At 47.0% G+C, this 18885-nt stretch overlaps 1 protein-coding gene across 10 annotated transcripts in view; it reads left to right on the top strand.

The window, feature by feature from the left end:
• Positions 1–18885, top strand: part of Pdzd2 (PDZ domain containing 2) — a 363977-nt gene that overhangs the window by 303748 nt on the left and 41344 nt on the right. For all 10 annotated transcript variants that reach the window (XM_087896959.1, XM_087896958.1, XM_087896957.1 and 7 more), the window contains 4 exons: positions 5431–5542; positions 12342–12487; positions 15473–15592; positions 16385–16499. In XM_087896959.1, the coding sequence (XP_087753085.1) occupies positions 5431–5542; positions 12342–12487; positions 15473–15592; positions 16385–16499 (493 nt within the window). The remainder of the gene's footprint in view (positions 1–5430; positions 5543–12341; positions 12488–15472; positions 15593–16384; positions 16500–18885) is intronic.

The following is an 18885-nucleotide window of genomic DNA, read 5'->3' as shown; positions in this document are numbered from 1 at the left end:
TGTTTTATAGTACATCTTGCTTCCCTGGTGACTGGCTCACATCTCCTGGACTCTGCCCTTCTCCTCTCTCTATTTTCAGTTTGGCTTCCCTGCCTGGCTATGGGCCAAATCAGCCTTTATTATCAGCCAATGAGAGCAACACATGTTCATAGCATACAGAAGGATTATCCCACAATGACCTGCCCCTTCCTAAACAGAAACAGAGGAGTGGATTGTGAGATGGGAACAGTGAAGGAGTAGGGGAGAGGGACTGGGAGGAGAAGAGGGAGGGGAAATTGCATCTGGGATATAAAATTAATTAACTAATTCATTTTAGTTGCCTTCTTAGCTCTTAGGTTAGCAGTAATTTGATAGCAACCCCCGCCTTCATGTTCAGTCCCCAAACATGGCAGCTTCTCTTTGGGCTCCCAACTTTGTCTCTATTTAATCTCAAATAAAACCTGCTGTCTGTCTGTAGGTATGCGGCTGAAATGAGTAGCCCCACCATTTAGAGCTTGTTGTGTACCACGAGTCATCAGATCTAGAGATACTCTGAGACCTACCTTGGGAGGGGACGCTTGAGCAGTGTGTGTTTTGTGCCTTCAACTAAAGCTTCCTCTCACCACCCCTGAGGCCCCTTTAGGTCCCTGCTAGTGCCTCAGTGAGTCCTCACCCCAACCCTGGAAGTAATCCTATCCCTTTCAAAGTAAATGCAGCTACAGTTATTTCCCCTTTCCATAATGAATAGCCGTGGACATCAGCACTTTGTTAATGTGTCATGGGCACAATACATGCTGTCACCCACAGTATACGGCACATGCTTCCTGCACGTACATACACTCACTGATTGGGTGGGAGAGGTTCTCATAACTGCTGATGAAAATGTGTGCATTCTTAGAATAGCAGTAGACACCTGAGAAGCTTCTATTTTCCTCCTCTCTGTCTCACAGTTAACCGGGAGGGGGTGCTGGGGAACAGAGGACCCTGCGACCTGGTCCAGCTTCCTTTCATGCTGCTGCCATTTGATGTTGGGCAATGGGGCATTCCAGGGGCCCTGCATTGCTTCCTTAAGCCTGGGTCTTTCGGGACTTTATGGTCACAAGTGTAGCTCAGTCATTCCTTGCCCTTAGGAACCTCCCTCAGAATCGACCCAAGGTGGATACCTGCAACCATCACTCCGTCCTCCACACCTGGACCTGGCTGAGTCTTCCCTGCATGGTCATTGCCAGGGATCCTCTGTGAGCAACTTGATTGAGCTGTGGGGGTTCTCTGTGCAAAATGGGTTTGCTGCTCAGCTTTCTCTAGTCCTCATTAGGATTCAGCATAGATCAGATCTTTTCCATCACATCTGATTGCTTATTGGCTTCCAGAATATTCTCATACTCATTCATTCATATTCCTTCTCTTTCTCTCCCCCTTATTACCCTTTCCTCGACTGGTTAGTGTGGTTTTAGGAGGGAAGCCTGCCTCCGAGAAGCAGAACTCTACACAGTAGATTTAATCCTCCCCTCCAGCCCCGTATTTCAGATGGGGACACTGACTGGAGCTCAGGACATGAATTACTAATAAAATGACACAACCAGGGTGGGTGTCTCACAGCTGGGGCCTCTGCCCACCTCCCTCTCTGCAAAACCCGAGGCTAAAACTGCTTCTTCACTGAGAGAGGATTTCACAGACTGTAGGTACACGAGGCTCTGCCACGGGGTCTACAGAGGTCTATTAGATTCCGAGAGTATAACAGCCTGGCCTTGTGCTAACTGGAACTGCCGGACTGAATGGAGGTTCTTTCAGAAGAACTTCCTGCTAATTTACTTCCAGTACAGCTACAAATGTCATTTCCAGAGTGGGCTCCTTTGTTCTGCGAATTTGGAGCAGGGAATACGCCCAGCCAAAGGATTCTCATAAACGTGGGCATTTCCACACAATAGCACAGGACTAAGGGAAGGCCCATTGTAGTCAAAATGATACTTTGTACACCGCTTCCTGCTAGAACATGGAGCTAATGTGTCTCCAAAGCCCACTTCCTGTTCTTTGAGTTCCAAGCCCAATGTGACAAACCAATTTTCTATTAGGGGAGGAAATTGTCCTATTCCAATTCAGAACCCTTTGGCTTTGGTTCAAATAAAGCCTGTGTTGGAAACGTACCCCGCTGTGTGGTGTTGGCTATTTACCATGAACCAGGCCTTCGGAAGGGCAAGTTTGGCCCTTTGGTCTTTTGCCATGGGCGTACACAAAGCACCTTGACCAGGTATTGGTTCCTCAACATTGGATTCCCCAGCATCCAAAATAACAAGAAATGGAGCTCAACAACAGAGGAGGGCCTTGAATTCCTAATGCCCCTGCCTCCACCTGGGGAGTGCTGGAGCTGCAGGTGTGTACCACTACACCCAGCTAGGTTTTCCTTATACAGACCAGTCCTATAGTGTGTGTGTGCTGTTATGGCAACACGAAATGGAGTAACATTCCTATGCTAACACTTCCAGAAAGTTCTGACGCAAGTCTTCATTCCTGCCTTGATCTCAGCTGCGTGTCCTTTGAAGTGCTTTGTGGTGTATCTAGATCATTCACATTTTAGCCATGGTTTACCGAAAGACTTCTTTGGCATCAGCAATCTCACAGCTTGTAAGTCCCAGAAACTAGGTATCATTTCATTCTTTGTTGCATTGGGAGATTGAAGGGGGAAGCACTGTTCTTTGAAGGCTTTGGTTGACTGTCTCTACTTTGAAATCTCGCCCTCAGCTCCTGGAAATGCATCCTTGATTCTGTGGATGTGTTGGGTTGATGGAGACCAGAAGAAAGCATCCCTAACTCCAGAAACAGGGCCTTGGTGGGGAGGTGGAGGGTCCTTCCTTGATCTAAGCATCTCTGGCCAGTTTGGTCTTGGCCCCCAGCCCTTCAGTAGCCCTAAAGCCACATGGACTTGCAAGCAGAGATCACCTTTTTCTTTAGGCAAGCCACAAGCCTCACCCTGCTCTGAGAATTGTTGTTCACAATGGAGATTCTGCCTCTTTCCATGCATGCCATTGTTCATCTCTCTGAATGATTTCTGTTTGCATGGTTCTTTTTCTGGGTTTGCTTCGAGGTCAGGGTTTGAGGTTGGCAAAAGCATCCAACCCTCTGGAAAACCTATAAAGCAACCCTCAGGATTCCCTTCATAATCTAGGCCTGGACACCAGCCAGTCCCTGACATTGTAAACTCTTTGTTTATTATGACAGGATTCGTTTCCTTCCCAGTGCTCCTTCCAAAACTTCTGCCCATCTCTTCGTCCTCTCATCCTATGCTCCTCATTCTTATCTGAAAAGATACTTGAACCTTAAGAAGAAAGGGAATTTTCAAACCTACAGATTGTAAATTTAAAGTTGATATACATAATCACCTCATAAAAGACAAAGTATTTGGGAGGTATTTGGGAGATAGCTTTAATTTTTTTATAATTTACATTCTGAATTAGATATACATAGATGCCCCCTTGCAACTCTGTGTGCATAGATGGCAGGAGCTCATCTATTTCAATATGAGGCTTTCCCCCTCTAGAACCTCAAAGGAAAATAAAATTCTAAGGGGGAGCATGTTATTTGATATAGTTAATACGTTTTCACTTTATCCTTTGAATGTGATGGGGGCTGTAAATGTGCATGTGTGTACGTGTACATACAGGCAGGCATGCACATGTGTGTACGTGTACATACAGACAGGCGTGCACATGTGTGTACATGTACACACAGGCAGGCGTGCACATGTATGTACATGTATACAGGCAGGCATGCACATGTGTGTACATGTACATACAGGCAGGCATGCACATGTGTGTACGTGTATACAGGCAGGCATGCATATGTGTGCACGTGTACATACAGGCAGGCATGCACATGTGTGTACGTGTACATACAGGCAGGCATGCACATGTGTGTACGTGTACATACAGGCAGGCATGCACACGTGTGTACATGGACACAGGCAGGCATGCATATGTGTGCACGTGTACATACAGGCAGGCGTGCACATGTGTGCATGCTTGCAGAGGCCAGAGATTGACTCTGGCTATCTTCCTCGATCGAGCAACCGAGCTCCACCTTCTTTTTAGGATTTAATTTTATTTACAAGTCTGCTGAGTAGTTTCTCGAGCCCATTCAACTTGTTTCTTGAGACACCATCTCTCAAAAAGCCCCAGAGATCTGCTTCTCCCAGCACACACACACCCCCACCCCCACCCCCATCCTCATTCCCAGCCTCTCCTACCCTTTCTGCTGGAGTTCGACTTCGGCCACCACCCTCTGCTCTTTCCTTGGGTTCTGGGGATCTAAACGCCAGGCCTCAGACTTCCATGAGGAGTACTGTATTGACTGAGCCATCTCCTCAGTACCCCTTGCCCCCCAAATTTTAACAAATGCTCCCAAACACCCAGGTCTCCTGCTTCAATCTACTAGCGTACTTTTGAGCATGGTTAGCTTTGCTGGAATGCCTGACAGCCTGACCTTTGGGGTGATCTTTTCTGAATCGCTTTCTGGAAGCTGGTGTGAAACATGACCTAAAGACATTTGGCCTGACTGACAGTTCCACAGAGCCTGGACGGTTCAGGGCGAGGAGTGTGGCTCATGGAGCGCGGGGCAGGTTGAAGGAAATACACTCATGACATTTTAGCCACGGGTGTGGGTTACATAGGCAGTGGCGAGCCCCCAGACGATTTACGGAGTGACATTGTAGTGCCACAGATGCTGATGCCGACATTAGCCTGTGCCACTGGATATGAGCACCCGGCATGTACAGTTCTATCTGGTACATAGTACCTGACTTAAAGACTATATTCCTCATTGACGTGTTTTCTATGCCTCACTTTTTCTGCTCATTTTATCCTTAACAGTTGCTTATCTTACAAGGTGAATGTAAAATGTTGTGCCTGGCACTGGTCTCTTGACTGTACGGAGCACCCACACACACACCCCGAGTGGTGGGCCTAGGTCATCTAGGTCTCACACTATACTCTTGGGTATTTCCCTAATGGCAAAATTGTCTTAAACTACATTTCCAGAACATATCCCTGACTGTCACTGGCACAAGTCAAAGTCTAAAAACAGGTTTGGATTTCTGGTTTGATATCTATCTGTGGCAACCTGCCTCCTACAAAAAGCTCAGTTATAAGCCAGGAGACCTAGACTCTCCAATCTAGCCTTGCCTCTGGCTAGCCAGGGGGAACCTTGACCAGGCTCTTCCTGGGTAAAGTGGGAGTGGAAACAGCCCCAGGGGTCCTTTCCTTCAGGTTTGAAACCTTGTCACCTCTGAGGAGGAACTTGCCAGCTTGTGGCACTCTGGTTATCTGAAGGGTGGGGTTGTCATTCTGTGAGCCATTTCTCTCACGTGACCTCGGTACTGCTGCTTCTCCAGCCTGACTGAGATAACTCCTTGGAGGCCCAGCCTGGCCTCTCCCTTCAGCTCTGTGCTCTGCCTTCTAGATGCCTGACTCAGAAGAATCCCAGGATGTAGGCAGCTCTGAGGAATCCAAGGGGAGCTTGGAAAGTCCCAAACAAGGCAACAATAAAATGAAGCTTAAGAGCCGTCTCTCAGGTAAGCGGCAACACCCTGTCTGTGGAGCATGAGAGAAGCTTGCAGTCTCGGGAATGGGAAAGCGAACCCACTAACAGGATGAACACTTTGGGGAGAGAGTATGTGGCTCAGGCCGGCCCTCAGCTGGTCACGTATCCCAGGCTGGCCTCATCCTCCTAGGTGGAGCGTTAACAGGCTTACACCTGGGGAGATGAGCCGTTCATCTCCTTTAAATCTCAGAACTGTCTTCCTCCAGTGAGGCATGCCCTGGCAGAGCAGCCCTGGTAAGCCTAGCTGCCCACGTGACTGTTTCTTCTGAGCCCTTACAAAGTGCGTGTCAGCAAGTGTGTGTTGTCTGTTGAAACTTCAATTTCCTGAATGTTTAGCTCATTTACCTTAATGAGGTTTCGGGTGACCCTCTCAGTGCCAGTGCTCAGGGGGCCCATAGTCTCAGCATGCACAGCCCCCGCCCCCGCCCCCACCCCGCCCCGCCCCGCAGAAACAACTCTCGGCCCACTAGAACAGGGGCAGAAGGATAGACGGATTTTATCTCACATCATGTGCCTCTCAGCTAAGCAGGAGAAATGGCAGGAGAGATTGCAACTTCCAGAACTGATGGCTTCCATAGTCTATGTGTACTGCGTACTTCCCTAGATGGCCCGGCCTGTGCTCTGGGGGAGGAAGACCGCAGAAGACACGTATGACTTTCATGGGTCCTTGGCACTTTTGCCTTGTTGGATACTTTTTTCCATCAAAAATTAAATTTCATGACCGTGTTCCCACGCAGATACACACTGGGGATGGGGGAGATGGCTCAGTGGGTCAAGTACTTGTTAGCCAAGCTGTGAGACCTGAGTTCAGATCCTCAGTACCCAAGAAAAAGCCAGGTTTGGCCCACGTCTGTAATCCCAGCACTGGGACTAGGGTAGGGCCGAGACAGGTGTATCCCTGGGGGCTCACCGGCTGGTCTCAAGCTGCGGGTTTAGTGGGGGACCCTGGCCTCCAGCCATCACAAGCAAACGCGGACCCGAGAGCAGCCGCAGGCACACATGAAACACCACACACAAACATAATGGTGTAGACAGCAGACCCCTGCCTGACTCCATATGCGCACACATACGCTGCATTCATGTGCATTCTGTCACACACAGTAATGTAATAAGTGCACAATGATAGAGCAAGGGACCTAATGCCAACCTCTGGGCTCGAGACACACTGCATGGACTTGCAGAGTTTCATACACATGCACACATATACACATACATGTAACGCATACTAACATACAAGATATGTACCGAATTCGTTACTGTCTACTCATTACCATTGCGCTCAACTTTTCCTGCATTTAAAAATGCACTCGAGCATTTTTAGGGTCTCCAAATGTGGCATGGGCTCCTGGCACAGTGCCTACTGGCGTAGTAGGTGACTTGGCTCCAGCACCCGCTCACAGGCATTGGGAAAGGGAGGTAGAACTTAGCTTTGGGCCCTGAGCAGTTGGTAGCCTGGCATTGTTAGGCTGGTTTTTGTTTTTTAGATTTTTGAGACAGGGTTTCTCTGTGGCTTTGGAGTCTGTCCTGAAACTAGCGCTTGTAGACCAGGCTGGCCTTGAACTCACAGAGATCCACCTGCCTCTGGGATTAAAGGCGTGTGCCACCACCGCCTGGCCCTTAGGCTGCTTTTAAACCTCCTTCAACTTCCATTCCAACAGCTGCCCAAAAGAGCTGATACCCTGACTTTGAAAGATTAGGTTAATGTTTTTATTTCACTGTGTATTTATTTATTGCTGCAGGGGTGTGTGTGTGTGTGTGTGTGTGTGTGTGTGTGTGTGTGTGTGATGCATAAGTAGTCTGTAGACTTGTGCGTGCTGTGGCCATCAGGATTGCACAGCCAGTGCCCCCAGGTCTTATTTTTAACTCTCAGGAAATCACCCAGCACTACGCATAGTGTGTTACAATCCTCTATCCCATCATTTCCTTCTTCTGCACCCAGATCCCTGGCACCGAAAGGGACAATGCTGCCAGCCCAGACAATGCCCCCATCATCTGACTCTCTGCTGCATTTCTTCTCAGGGAAGATAAATAGCATGGGACCATAAAGTACATCTCTGCTAAAGTTCTAGTCACAAAAATTAGTTATTTTATTGATAATTGGGAATAACTAGGCAGTATCATGTTAGGTTGACTTTTGGCAGAAAGATAAGGCATTGGGTAGAAGGCTGTTACCTAGAGGCAACAAGCAGCCCCCCCCCCCCCCCCGCCCAGCTGAGAGAGACCCCTTTAAGACCCGTGTGTACAAGGGCGGAGAGGAGGCAGTGGTCAGCTTGGCAGAGTTTATCAACACTGTAATCAGTCCCCAGGGAGGCTCTCTGAGTTCTCAGGAGATACAAGGATCTTTGAAACTGCTGCAGTTACATTCCTTATTTTATAGATGAGATCAGAGCAGCTAAGGAAGTCCCAAAGGTCATTGGATTGAAGCCAGGAAAAAGGACCTCCTACATTTCAGACAGTTCTTCCCACCACTGGCTTCCTGGGTTTCTAGATTCGGATGGGAGTGGGGGTGTAGCTCGAAGCCCTTCCAGACGTGCCCATATTGTCAGTTTGGAGCCAGCCTTGCCTTTAGCTGATAGCCAGTCCAGGGCTGCTCACCATTTGCAGCAGGGAGTCTCACCTTCTTCTCAAGCCATCCAATCCTGTGATAGAGGAATGTGGAATCAGGGAGGAAGTGTGTGTAAGCGTCAGGGGAACTGGGCTCAGTTTCCAACTCTGCACCCAAGACAGGTGACCTGGGCCCAGTGACTTCTTCATCCGGGAAAGGAGGATTACACTGTGCCCTGGTTCTCTCAGCAGATGTGAGAGCCTTCCATGCGTCCCCCCGTTTGGATGACTGATGAAAGAATGTGGTTGGCACTGCCACTCCAAGGCGTGACAGCCATGGACCCTTCCCTCAGAAGCACCCGTTCATTGATTTTATTGTTGGGGTCATGAGTATAATGGTCATTTTCATTTTCATTCTTATTGTTCTTGCCTCTTTCCTTCTCAAGAGGGAAACAAAAGTTTGAATGGCCTCAGACAGGAAGGCCTTCGTGAGAACTCTTTGTCCCCAGGGAAGGCAGCCCACATGTACACATAGTGGTGGCCGGGATAAGACACACACACAAGCGGCAGAGTGGCTGGGAGTCCCTCTGGATTGTGGCGCTCGTGGAGGCCTTGGGAAACAGCAGGTTAAAGGAAGGCTGAGACATGGGTAAAAGACTGGAGACCAGGAGGAGAGGAATGGGAGATTTTCCAGGCAATGTGGAGGCAATGAAAGACATTTTGGGCAACTGTGTTTAGTCCTCTCTCATTTGAAAGGCCCAATATCATCTGGTGGCAATAATGAGTCAGTCCGGTAAAGCTAGGCATGAGTGTATAGGGGGAGAACTGCAGGCTGTGAGGTGGGAAGTGATGGTGTTGTGTAAAGTTGTGTAAACTCGTGATACTTCTATCCCGGTTCCAGAAAGAGAGAGGCACACGTCCCTGGCAGCCAACAGGAGAGAGCACATCGCGGGGGAGGGTGGGATGGGTAAGCCTGGCAGCTTCATCTGGAGCATGCTAGAGAAGCTGGGGGACCTGGGCTCTGACGGCACTGTGGACTGCTTCCCTCGAAAGACATTTGCATGTGGGAGTTTGTTTATTTTTTATATGAATGTTTGCCTGTCTGTGTCTGGGCCCAAGGAGGTGAGAAAGGGGTGGGCTCTCTGAAGCTGGAGTTCAGGCATCTGTGAGCTGCTTGATGTGGGTGCTGGGAACCGAGCTCTGGTCCTCTGCAAGGGCAGTATGTGCTCTTAGCCGTCGAGCCCCACACAGGAGGTTTTAACGCCATGGGATCCTCACTTCTCTGTCTTCCAGATCTGGGTGTTTGTTTCATATTCTCGAATGAGTCACTGTGGTGTTCATACATCAGGGTATTATCAGGGGAAGCTACCGTGTGTGGTTTCTCTCCTGTCAATGACAAGCGCCTCCCTGTCAACCCAGAAGGAATTTGCTTCTACTAAATCTTTTTCAGATGAGTAAGCCTGCCAAGAAGGATTAATCTGGCACATGAATTACAAAGTTATGAATTATTTAAGCATGTGTATGAGGTTCCAGCCATTTCCATGAAGGCTTTGCCTAGCCTGGCTCCAAAATGACTAAAGCAACATCATCGGTCATCTCCCAGAACGTTTTTCTAATATGCTAGCCCAAGTTGTCCTTCCTGCCTACCTCTTTTCTTGCCAGCAGGGGTCTCCTTTAACTTCAGTACTTTTGATTTATCCATGTTAACCTCTTAAGTTTGCGATCTTTTTAAATGCAAAATTTTTCCTTGGCTGCAAAGGGATTTCAGATGTTTGAAAACCTTCACAAAGTTAATACTTAGCTTTTGAAAAGCTAAGCCTTAAGAGACATCCATTAGCTGTTATCACCGCCGTATCATTATTCAAAACTCAACATGAGGCACGCGCACACACACAAAATTATTGCAAAGATTTCATAAATAGGCTCTAAGAGCATCCATTATAAAAGTAAAAGCTGGTTTGCATCCCTGCTTGCAAAATTACGGTTTGGTCCACAATGGGCAACACGCCTTACTGTGGTCCCATATAATTATATCGCATAGTGTTCTTATGGCCATCCACGATGGCTAGTTTTAATTGTCACCTTGACACAATCAGGAATCAACTGGAGGGATTCCAAATGAGTGATTGTCTAGATAAGGTTGCCCTGTGGGTATACCTGTGAAGGATTTGCTTTATTGGGTTAACTCAGGTGGGACGACCCTTCCTGAATGGGGTGGGTACCATTGGATGGGCTGGGCCCTGGACTGGAAGGGGCAAGCTGAGCATTAGCATGCATGTAGTTGTTGCTCTCTGCTTCCTTAGGGGATATGATGTGACAAAGCTCCTCCCTGTGATTCCCTGCCATGATCAACTACAACCCAGAGCCATGAGCTAGAACAGACCCTTTCCCTCTATGTTGTCAGGGAATTTTATAAAGCAACTAAATTTAGACTCTGTAATATCTAAAATGATAGAAAAGAAACTATGACCCATCTTATTTTGTGTAAACACACTACACTCCTCAAAACACCCTGTCATTAAGCCATAAATGGCTGCATCATACTGTTAAAATTATGACTTTTTATTTGCCAGAGAATACCATTCTGTGAATACCACAGCTGTGGAGACAATATTTATAACTCATAGATCCCACAAAGGATTCATCATCTCACACATTACAATAAAAAAACTTACTAAGAAATCAGTAAGGAAACCTAATAAACGAATGGACAGATGATATAAACACTTTACAAAAGGGATCGGCCGATGCTGTATACACAGAAGTGTGAACTCGTCGGTCATCAGTGGAATGAAGATTGAAAGCCCCAGTAAGATCCCATTGCGCACCCAGGGAACAACTGACATTAAAGACAGATAGGGGGCAGGATGGCATGGGGAAGACAGAGTTCATCCTGCAGGAAAGAGTACTGAGGAAGGAAGAATGCCAGGAGCCAGCACCGCCACATCGACACAGCACTGGGAAGACCTTACCTTCACAGGAGGCGGACGTGAGAATACAATAGCTGTAGTCTTGATCCTTGATCAGGAGTCCCACAGATGAATACCTGACCCACAGTGCTTTCTGCATTTCTAGTGGGCTGTTTAAAAAAAAACAGTAATGTGTGGGCAGCAATGTACTGTGTGTACCAACACACACACACACGTTACTACTGTTTCACATCTCAAGCTGGAAACAGGCCAATGTCCCTCAACAACAGGATGCATAAAGTATAGCGTGTTTACACAATGAAATGTTACACAGAACGGAAATGAACAAACTGTTGGTACATAAACAGCATGTTTGTGTCTCACAAACTAAGTATGTTAAGGACAGGTAAGCTCAGTGAGTAAAGGTTCCTACCCATAATGCTAATGACCTGAGTTCCATTCCCAGGACCTGCACAGTGGGGGGAAAGAACCAACTCCTGCAAGTTGTCTTCTGATGGCGTGTGCCCCCACATGATGGCACGTGTGCCCCCACATGCATACATACACAAAATAAAAATAAAATAAATGTAAGAGCAAGGAGCTCTATACACAGAAGTACATATTCATTCATATAGAGTTCAAAATAGACAGGTGATCAGGGATGCTTAGATCACTGGTCTAAAGATCACATTACCATTGGATGAGGAGCAATCCGTAACCCGAGGGGGCTTCTGAGATTCTGGATTATGTCTCTTGTTCAGTGTATTAGAGGTTGTGTGATATTTAAGTTATGTCCGTTTAAGTTATGCTTAATAAGCATGAATAAAAACAGAAAGCCAGGCATAGTTATACATGCCAGTTATTTCAGTACTCAGAGGTTGGAAGTCACATAGCACAAGAGAATTCTGAATTCCAAGCCAGCTTGGCCGCATAGCAAGACCTACATCAACTGTACATCTCAAAAAAAAAAAAATACAGTATCATATGTGGAGTAAAAGCACCCACCTAGCAGTGAAGTCATGGCAACTGTGAAGAGATGCTCCGCCATTGCTAGGAGACCACCTGCTAATGGTCCCCTCACCAGTTTCTTGCTGTTCCGGCCACCCCTGCATCTGACTCAGTGCACACATTGCTCCTTAGGCTGATGCAGAACCTGGGGCTAGGCCTGGGCAAACTTGGTCCTTTATGCATCTTCAACCCCAGACCTTCTGAAACCACACAGTGATTGCAAACACCGTGTTCCGGCCTACTGATTCTGCTAACGCACTTCTCAAGCCTTACCAAGCCCCGCCTCCACCTTTGTTGTTGTTGTTGCAGGAGGTGTCCACCGCCTAGAGTCTGTTGAAGAATATAATGAACTGATGGTACGCAATGGGGACCCCCGGATCAGGATGCTGGAGGTCTCCCGGGATGGCCGGAAGCACTCTCTTCCCCAGCTGCTGGATTCTACTGGGACATCACAGGTTAATCCCGGGCTGTGGGGCCTCTGGGTCACTCATGGTCACCATTACTTGGTTAGAGACAAAAACACAGATTTGGAAACCCTGTGTCTCCACGATTGTGTGTGTGTGAAAGTGAATACATTTTATTTCTTTCCAAAGATCTCTATGGACCCTTGTTCAGAGGAGCTGTCCACTGATAAGGGCCATTAATACTTGGGCAGAGAGAGAGAGAGAGAGAGAGAGAGAGAGAGAGAGAGAGAGAGAGAGAGAGAGCCAGCCACGGAGAGAATATGAGGTCTACCCAGAAAGATTAGAAGGAATCCAGCTCCAGGGTTGAAGAAAGTGGGGAAATATCTCTTAATAGATCTCAGCATCTTGGTTCTCTTCACACTGTGTGTTTTGGAACTAACACTAAGAGTTGCTCTCAACTGCCAGGAGACAATGGCGTCTCAGAGTCTGTGGTAAACCACCATTGCTTATTTAATAGGAACGTCATATGTCAGAATAACAGCTCTGTTGGTGGCGTGAGTACGTGCGCCTATACCATGCCTGGGTCCCACCTGCTGCTGAGGACTAGAGTAGGTGGTTAGCATGACAGAGCCTGTTCCTGTCAGGAACTCTGACTCTCCAGCCCTGACTAAAGGTTCCTCCTCAGGTGTCTTGTCCCTGGCCCGCCAGAAACTAGATGAGAGGCTCACAACCAACTTGGAAGGGGGTTCAGTCTCCGGGAAACTTGGGGGTTCTTTGGGTTCTGGTACTATGAGTCAAACAGGAAATCACTAGCATTTTTCCCCTGGATCTGTCAGAAAAACAGGGCTGGAAGAGGACGTTCCAGCAGTGAAGTCTCTGATATCACACTTGGGGACTCCTAAGTAATAGGAGTCTAAGGGTCTTGGATCCTGACTTCTGGTGTGTGAGGACCGTTCTGCAATGGAACAACTGAAGCTCAAAATGGCAAAATATTTCACTCAAGGTTGTGTCAGATTCTCTGAAGAAAGATTATAGTCAATTATGGTGTGAATATGAAGTATTTATGGCCTTTGGTGTTTTTTTTTTCTGTTGCTCTTTACCTGACATAGGGGGAGGGGCAATGTGTCAAAGCAAGTGCTGATCGGGTTGTTTTGTGGGACCTGGTGGCAGGACAGAAACCCCTCAGACAACACAAGGCAGGTTGAGGTGCATGAAGTGTTGAGAGAAGAAAGGATAAAGACTGGAGTAGGGTGTGTTCAAACTCATCTAGACCAACAACAAAACAGTCAGGTCTCTGGCCTCCTTAGAAAGACCCAGCGGGAGCAGAGGAAGACCAGGAAGTGGTTGTAGAACCTCATTTTTTGGGCTGATTGAGGGTGAGAGAGAAACCAGGGTTTACTTCCATCATGGCCGAGCCCTCACACTCGGGTCCGTGTCTATAGTCCACAAATACCCATCTAGCCAGGCCCTGGGAGTCAGGAAACTCATGCTGAGGTAGAGAGTCTTACCAGGGAGCTTTCCCTTCTTCAGTTTCTCCTTTCTCTTATCTTCGGCCCTCTTCTCTTTCTTCTAGGTTTTACACACACACACACACACACACACACACACACACACACACACACACACACACACCGTTATTTCCTCCACTAAAAGGTGCTGCCCAGTGTAGAGTTATCCAGTAAAACCTTGGGCATAGGTATAAGTGGTTTGCGCCTATAGTATCCAAGATGGCAGCTACGTGTATCTCAGCCTGAGAATGCATTGGTGGAGTTGAGGAGTGCATTTTAATCTTAGTGAGCCTTAATTCAAACATATAGCCAGTGGACAGTGCATTATTAGACAGCACAGGTGCACACGGGGCAGAAGGACCCCTTAAGCTCTCAAATGGCCACGTGAAGCACACAGGTCTTTGGCTTCTTCTTGTTTCCGAGAGAGGGAGCATGAAGCGGGGCTGAAGACTGGTGATCAGAGAAAGGGGTCCCCAAGGGGATCCTGCGTGAACCTCTGTGTTCGAAGGTTGGCCAGCCACAGGCTGTGTCTGGCGCGCTCTGCAGTGGTTTCGGTAAACGGGTGGTAACACTGCCAAGCCCACATCATTTATTTAATGAGACCAAGTCTGGGCGGCCCGTGTTACTGGCAGATACTCTGTCAAAGCTCACAGTATAAACTCTTCCAAGCCACCAGAGGATGTAAAATACCCCTGGCAGGAGGGAACATCTCATTCCTACATATGAATGAAGCAGATACCAATCAAGTATAAAAACTATATTTTTCTACCTGTGCTATGATATCTGCATCACAGAAGACATTTATTATTCTAAGAGCGAGTCAGAGGGCGAAAGGCTCACTTTAGCAGGAGCTGCTTAATCTCCTGATTATGTTATCAGTATGCACTCTGCTGATACATGTGGTTATCATGGGTGAGGGCACGAAAGGGGGATTGAGGTTGGAGCTGCTGGCCAGAAGGGGAAAGTGTGGCTTATGGGAAAGTATTTGATTTTTCCAAATACGAGGGATTAGAGGTGAAAGGCTGCCATTTCTCAGCAGGGCATTTTATGTGGAAAAACAGTTGTCTGGGTCTGTGGTTGGTAGTTTATAAGAAACATGGGCTTGCTGAGTTTCTGAATGAGTAAATTAAGCTTACAATGGTGAGATACGTTTTAAACATGATTTTGAACTTGGGGCGGGGGTGGGAGAGATTTTCAAGAAGAGCCCAACCCCAGGATGGTCATCTTGTTCTCCTGACTCCATTCCAGAAGAATCTGTGACATACGGTTAAAGACAAAGTGTGTGACACAGGTGCCTGGGGTCACTAAGCAGCCCTTTGTGATGGGGTTGGTATGGCAGGGTACAGCAGAGGGAGGCCCTGCTCTGGTAGTATTTAGAGTAAACTTGCTTTAAGCCAGTGGACCACAGATGGACCAGTGGGAATCACTAACTTGAAAGACAGCTGAGATTTTTCAAAGTCTCTTTGTATGCCCGAGCCCGCAGCAGAGTCAGTGAAAATATCTGGTGTTGCCTTGCGCTGGCTTTCAGGAATACCACATCGTGAAGAAGTCCACCCGCTCTCTGAGCACCACCCACGTGGAATCTCCGTGGAGGCTCATTCGGCCGTCCGTTATCTCCATCATCGGGCTGTACAAAGAGAAAGGCAAGGTGAGCTCTTTTCTGCCAACTCTTGCCCTCCAGGTGAGCAGTAGCAGGCTCCTTAAGTAGCCTGTTTGCATGTTTAGTTTGGTTTTGTTTTTAACATTAAAAAAATTGACATCTAAAAAGGGATGGCATAATTTCCCTGTCATTCCTTCCTGTGACCCTCACAGCAAGAGGCTGGCATACCTTCCTTGCCCAACTGATGCAGGGAGTTGCCAGCTCCTCAAGAGATACGAGGGTGGAAGGCAAGGATGGAAAGAATGATCTTCCAATCCTTTTGGTTCTGTTCCCAAATCTTTTCTCCTTTGTAAGAAATATACCCCCAGCACCCTTAGAGAATGTCCCCTCTATCATTTTGAGTGATATTCATGGCTTTGCCATGAGGTAAATGTACAAATAGCTCGATGCTATATAAATATTGAAATACCTACTTTGACAGCATACAAAATGGAAAGACTGAAACAAATATGGCGACCACAAGGTGTGGAAGGGCTTTGAAGAGCCTTTTGCTCATCAGTGGGAAACTCTGATTCTTGGAGTCAAAGACTGTCAAATATTAGACACTTCCGGTGGTCAACCTAGATCCCTCCCTTTATATGACCTAGTAGTATACTACAACTAAATCTGAGGAGGGAAATGGGGAAGGAAAGCTTGAAATTGGTCTCCTACCTAAACCCCAAACCTGAGTAGAAAAGATACTTCGGTCAAATACTATACAGAGGGAAAGGTTTTTGCGGTTAAATTCTGTAGTGTCAGCCTGTACTCTTGCCCACTTTGAACTGTCCACTTTGAACATAGGGCCTTGGCTTTAGCATTGCTGGAGGCCGAGACTGCATTCGAGGCCAGATGGGGATTTTTGTCAAGACCATTTTCCCAAACGGATCAGCCGCGGAGGATGGCAGACTCAAAGAAGGTAGGCGAGAGTCTCTTGGTGTCTGTAGTGATAGCCTGAGCCCTTGAGAGTCTGTCCCCTTGCAAGGTGTGACTGGATGTCATGACAGCTGAGGTCATGGTCTTGAGAGAATGATAGACCAAACCTGAATCCAGCACCTCATCATCATTGTCTTGGGCAGACCACGTAACCCAAGCTTCACTTCCCTGGGCTACTTGGAACAAACTTGGAACGTTAATACCTACCTTGAAGTGGTTTTTGTCGGGGCTGAAAACAGATTGAATATGGGAAGTAGCTTGATGTTTCTGTTGCACACCGTAGGTTTTAACCATGGCTACACTGTTAAATATTGGTCCTTGCTCCAATTCTCTGCCTTAAATATTCCTGAGAATTTGACAGTCCACTCTTATCTTAGCACTGATGGGAACGCAATGACTTTAGTAGCTTTTTGATGTCTTGCTGTTGGAATCGATACTTTGTCGCTGGCTCCTAACTGAACGCCTTTCCGTTCTCCATAGCGTCTACCATGTTATCAGACATAAATACAACTGACAAGTGACTTTGGGTGTAGATTAAAGTATCACCAAGGTTTTCAGTTTACACCTTTCAAATGAGGTTTTCAAACCTTTAATTATACCTTGTTTTTTTTTTTTTTTGGTCTTTTAAGCATTTACAAAGCATGTCTATGTATTTAAGTTATTTCACTAACTGTATTACAATCTCGCAGGGCAGGTATTTTGGAGTGAGTCTTTTGTAGGTGAGGGGAAACTGGCTCTCAGAAATGTTCAGTAACTTAGAAACCTGCTCCTCTCACTGTGGCTGTGTAGACCACACTGGCCTCTAACTTGCAAGGATCTGCCAGTCTCTGCCTTGTGTATGCTAGGATTAAATGCATGCATCCCCACGCCCATTCATAGTATTTCTTATAGTAAAGAGATTCTTCTCATTGTGTATGTTTACATAACTTACAAAATATTTATCTGGATTAAGATGTTTATGTAATTTCATGAAGCCAGTAAATTGTGAACATAACTGTGTAGCACTGACCAAGGCAAGAAGCCTGTTTCCCCCTCCCTTCTAATATGCATCTTTTTTATCTTTAAGTTACATGCCTTTATTTTGGTGTATATATGTGTATGTACAGTTGGGTCACAGTTCATATGTGGATGTCTGAGTTAGGGGTCAGTTCTCCATTCCCACAATGTTCGTTCCAGGACTCAAACTCGTGTCATTAGACTTGGCCGCAAGCCCCCTTACCCATGGAGCCATCTCACTGGCCCAGGATCTGCCTTTCCTGGGGTGATTATGTCAGGATATTTCTAGTTACCTTTAGAAATGATTTGACTGTCTAATTCTGTCGACTCAAAGTGGAGTGGCCACAGGTTTACTTCTGTTTTAAAAACGGGTAGAGGGGATCAGAGTGTCCTGGTTTCAGGCAGAGCTTGTCGGAGACTTCATGTAACAGTATGATTTGACGAGGCATAATACTTCTTGGGCAACATATTTATCTCTTTCTCTCTGAGGAAAATTTAACCCCTAGATGCTCTTGGGTTCTGTTTTCAGAGCAGTGTAAAAATCTAGCCGAGGTGTCTTAGAATGGATGTGCCATGTGTTCATTTGGTTGAAATTCACCCTGTGAGGTTGGTAGGATGAAGCAAAGTGGGGGAGGGGAATCATTATGAAAGGTTAATAGTGGATGATTCTTCTAAATATTATTTTTTCATATGTGTTCATTTATGAGAAATGTAAGTCACTTGGGCTGGACTTCCAGCCGTTGAGTGATCCGCCTTAAAAGCTCTCCTGTAAATGCTATGCGCATGAGTAATCGTTTTGGTGTTCCTGTCCTGCGCCCATGTAGGTACACCCTCCAGTCATAATTGAACAGTTGGTGAGACCAGGCTGTTCTTAAAGGGAGAGCATTCCACTTATTGTGTGGCTTGTGCAGTTGCGTTGAAGAGAACGCATGGGACGCTGCTGCATTTCTAGGCCTCATCCAGCGGGTTCCCATGTGCTCAGCGTGCTCTGAGATTGGCTGTCTGCAGCGAACATGTGTGGTTTTCTGCTGTTTGAACTGTCTGGTCATATAGAGTCTCTCTCCCCTCCTGCACTGCCAGGCAGAGTCTGTCTGCTTTTTCTGGGGCATCTTTATGTTTGATGAGCTGTTATTCCACAACCCAGCCCGTGTCACAAGAGTGCAAATGAGAACCAAGTTCTCAGAAGCCAATAGGATGTCCACATCCCCTGCCATTCCCAGAAGGCACTGTGAACAGCATGGAACATGGCGTGACTACAGGTTGTCACAGTGTTGGAGATGAGAAGTTATTGGAGTCAGGGAGAAGCACGTGGACATCACATACACACTGCTCACAACTTAGCACACCTCTGCAGTCACTGGCATCAGCCTGCA

This window comes from Myodes glareolus, chromosome 15 (genome assembly GCF_982192425.1).
Source record: "Myodes glareolus chromosome 15, mMyoGla1.1, whole genome shotgun sequence".
In the NCBI taxonomy this organism is placed as follows: domain Eukaryota; kingdom Metazoa; phylum Chordata; class Mammalia; order Rodentia; family Cricetidae; genus Myodes; species Myodes glareolus.
This window is presented reverse-complemented; position numbering and strand designations above follow the sequence as displayed.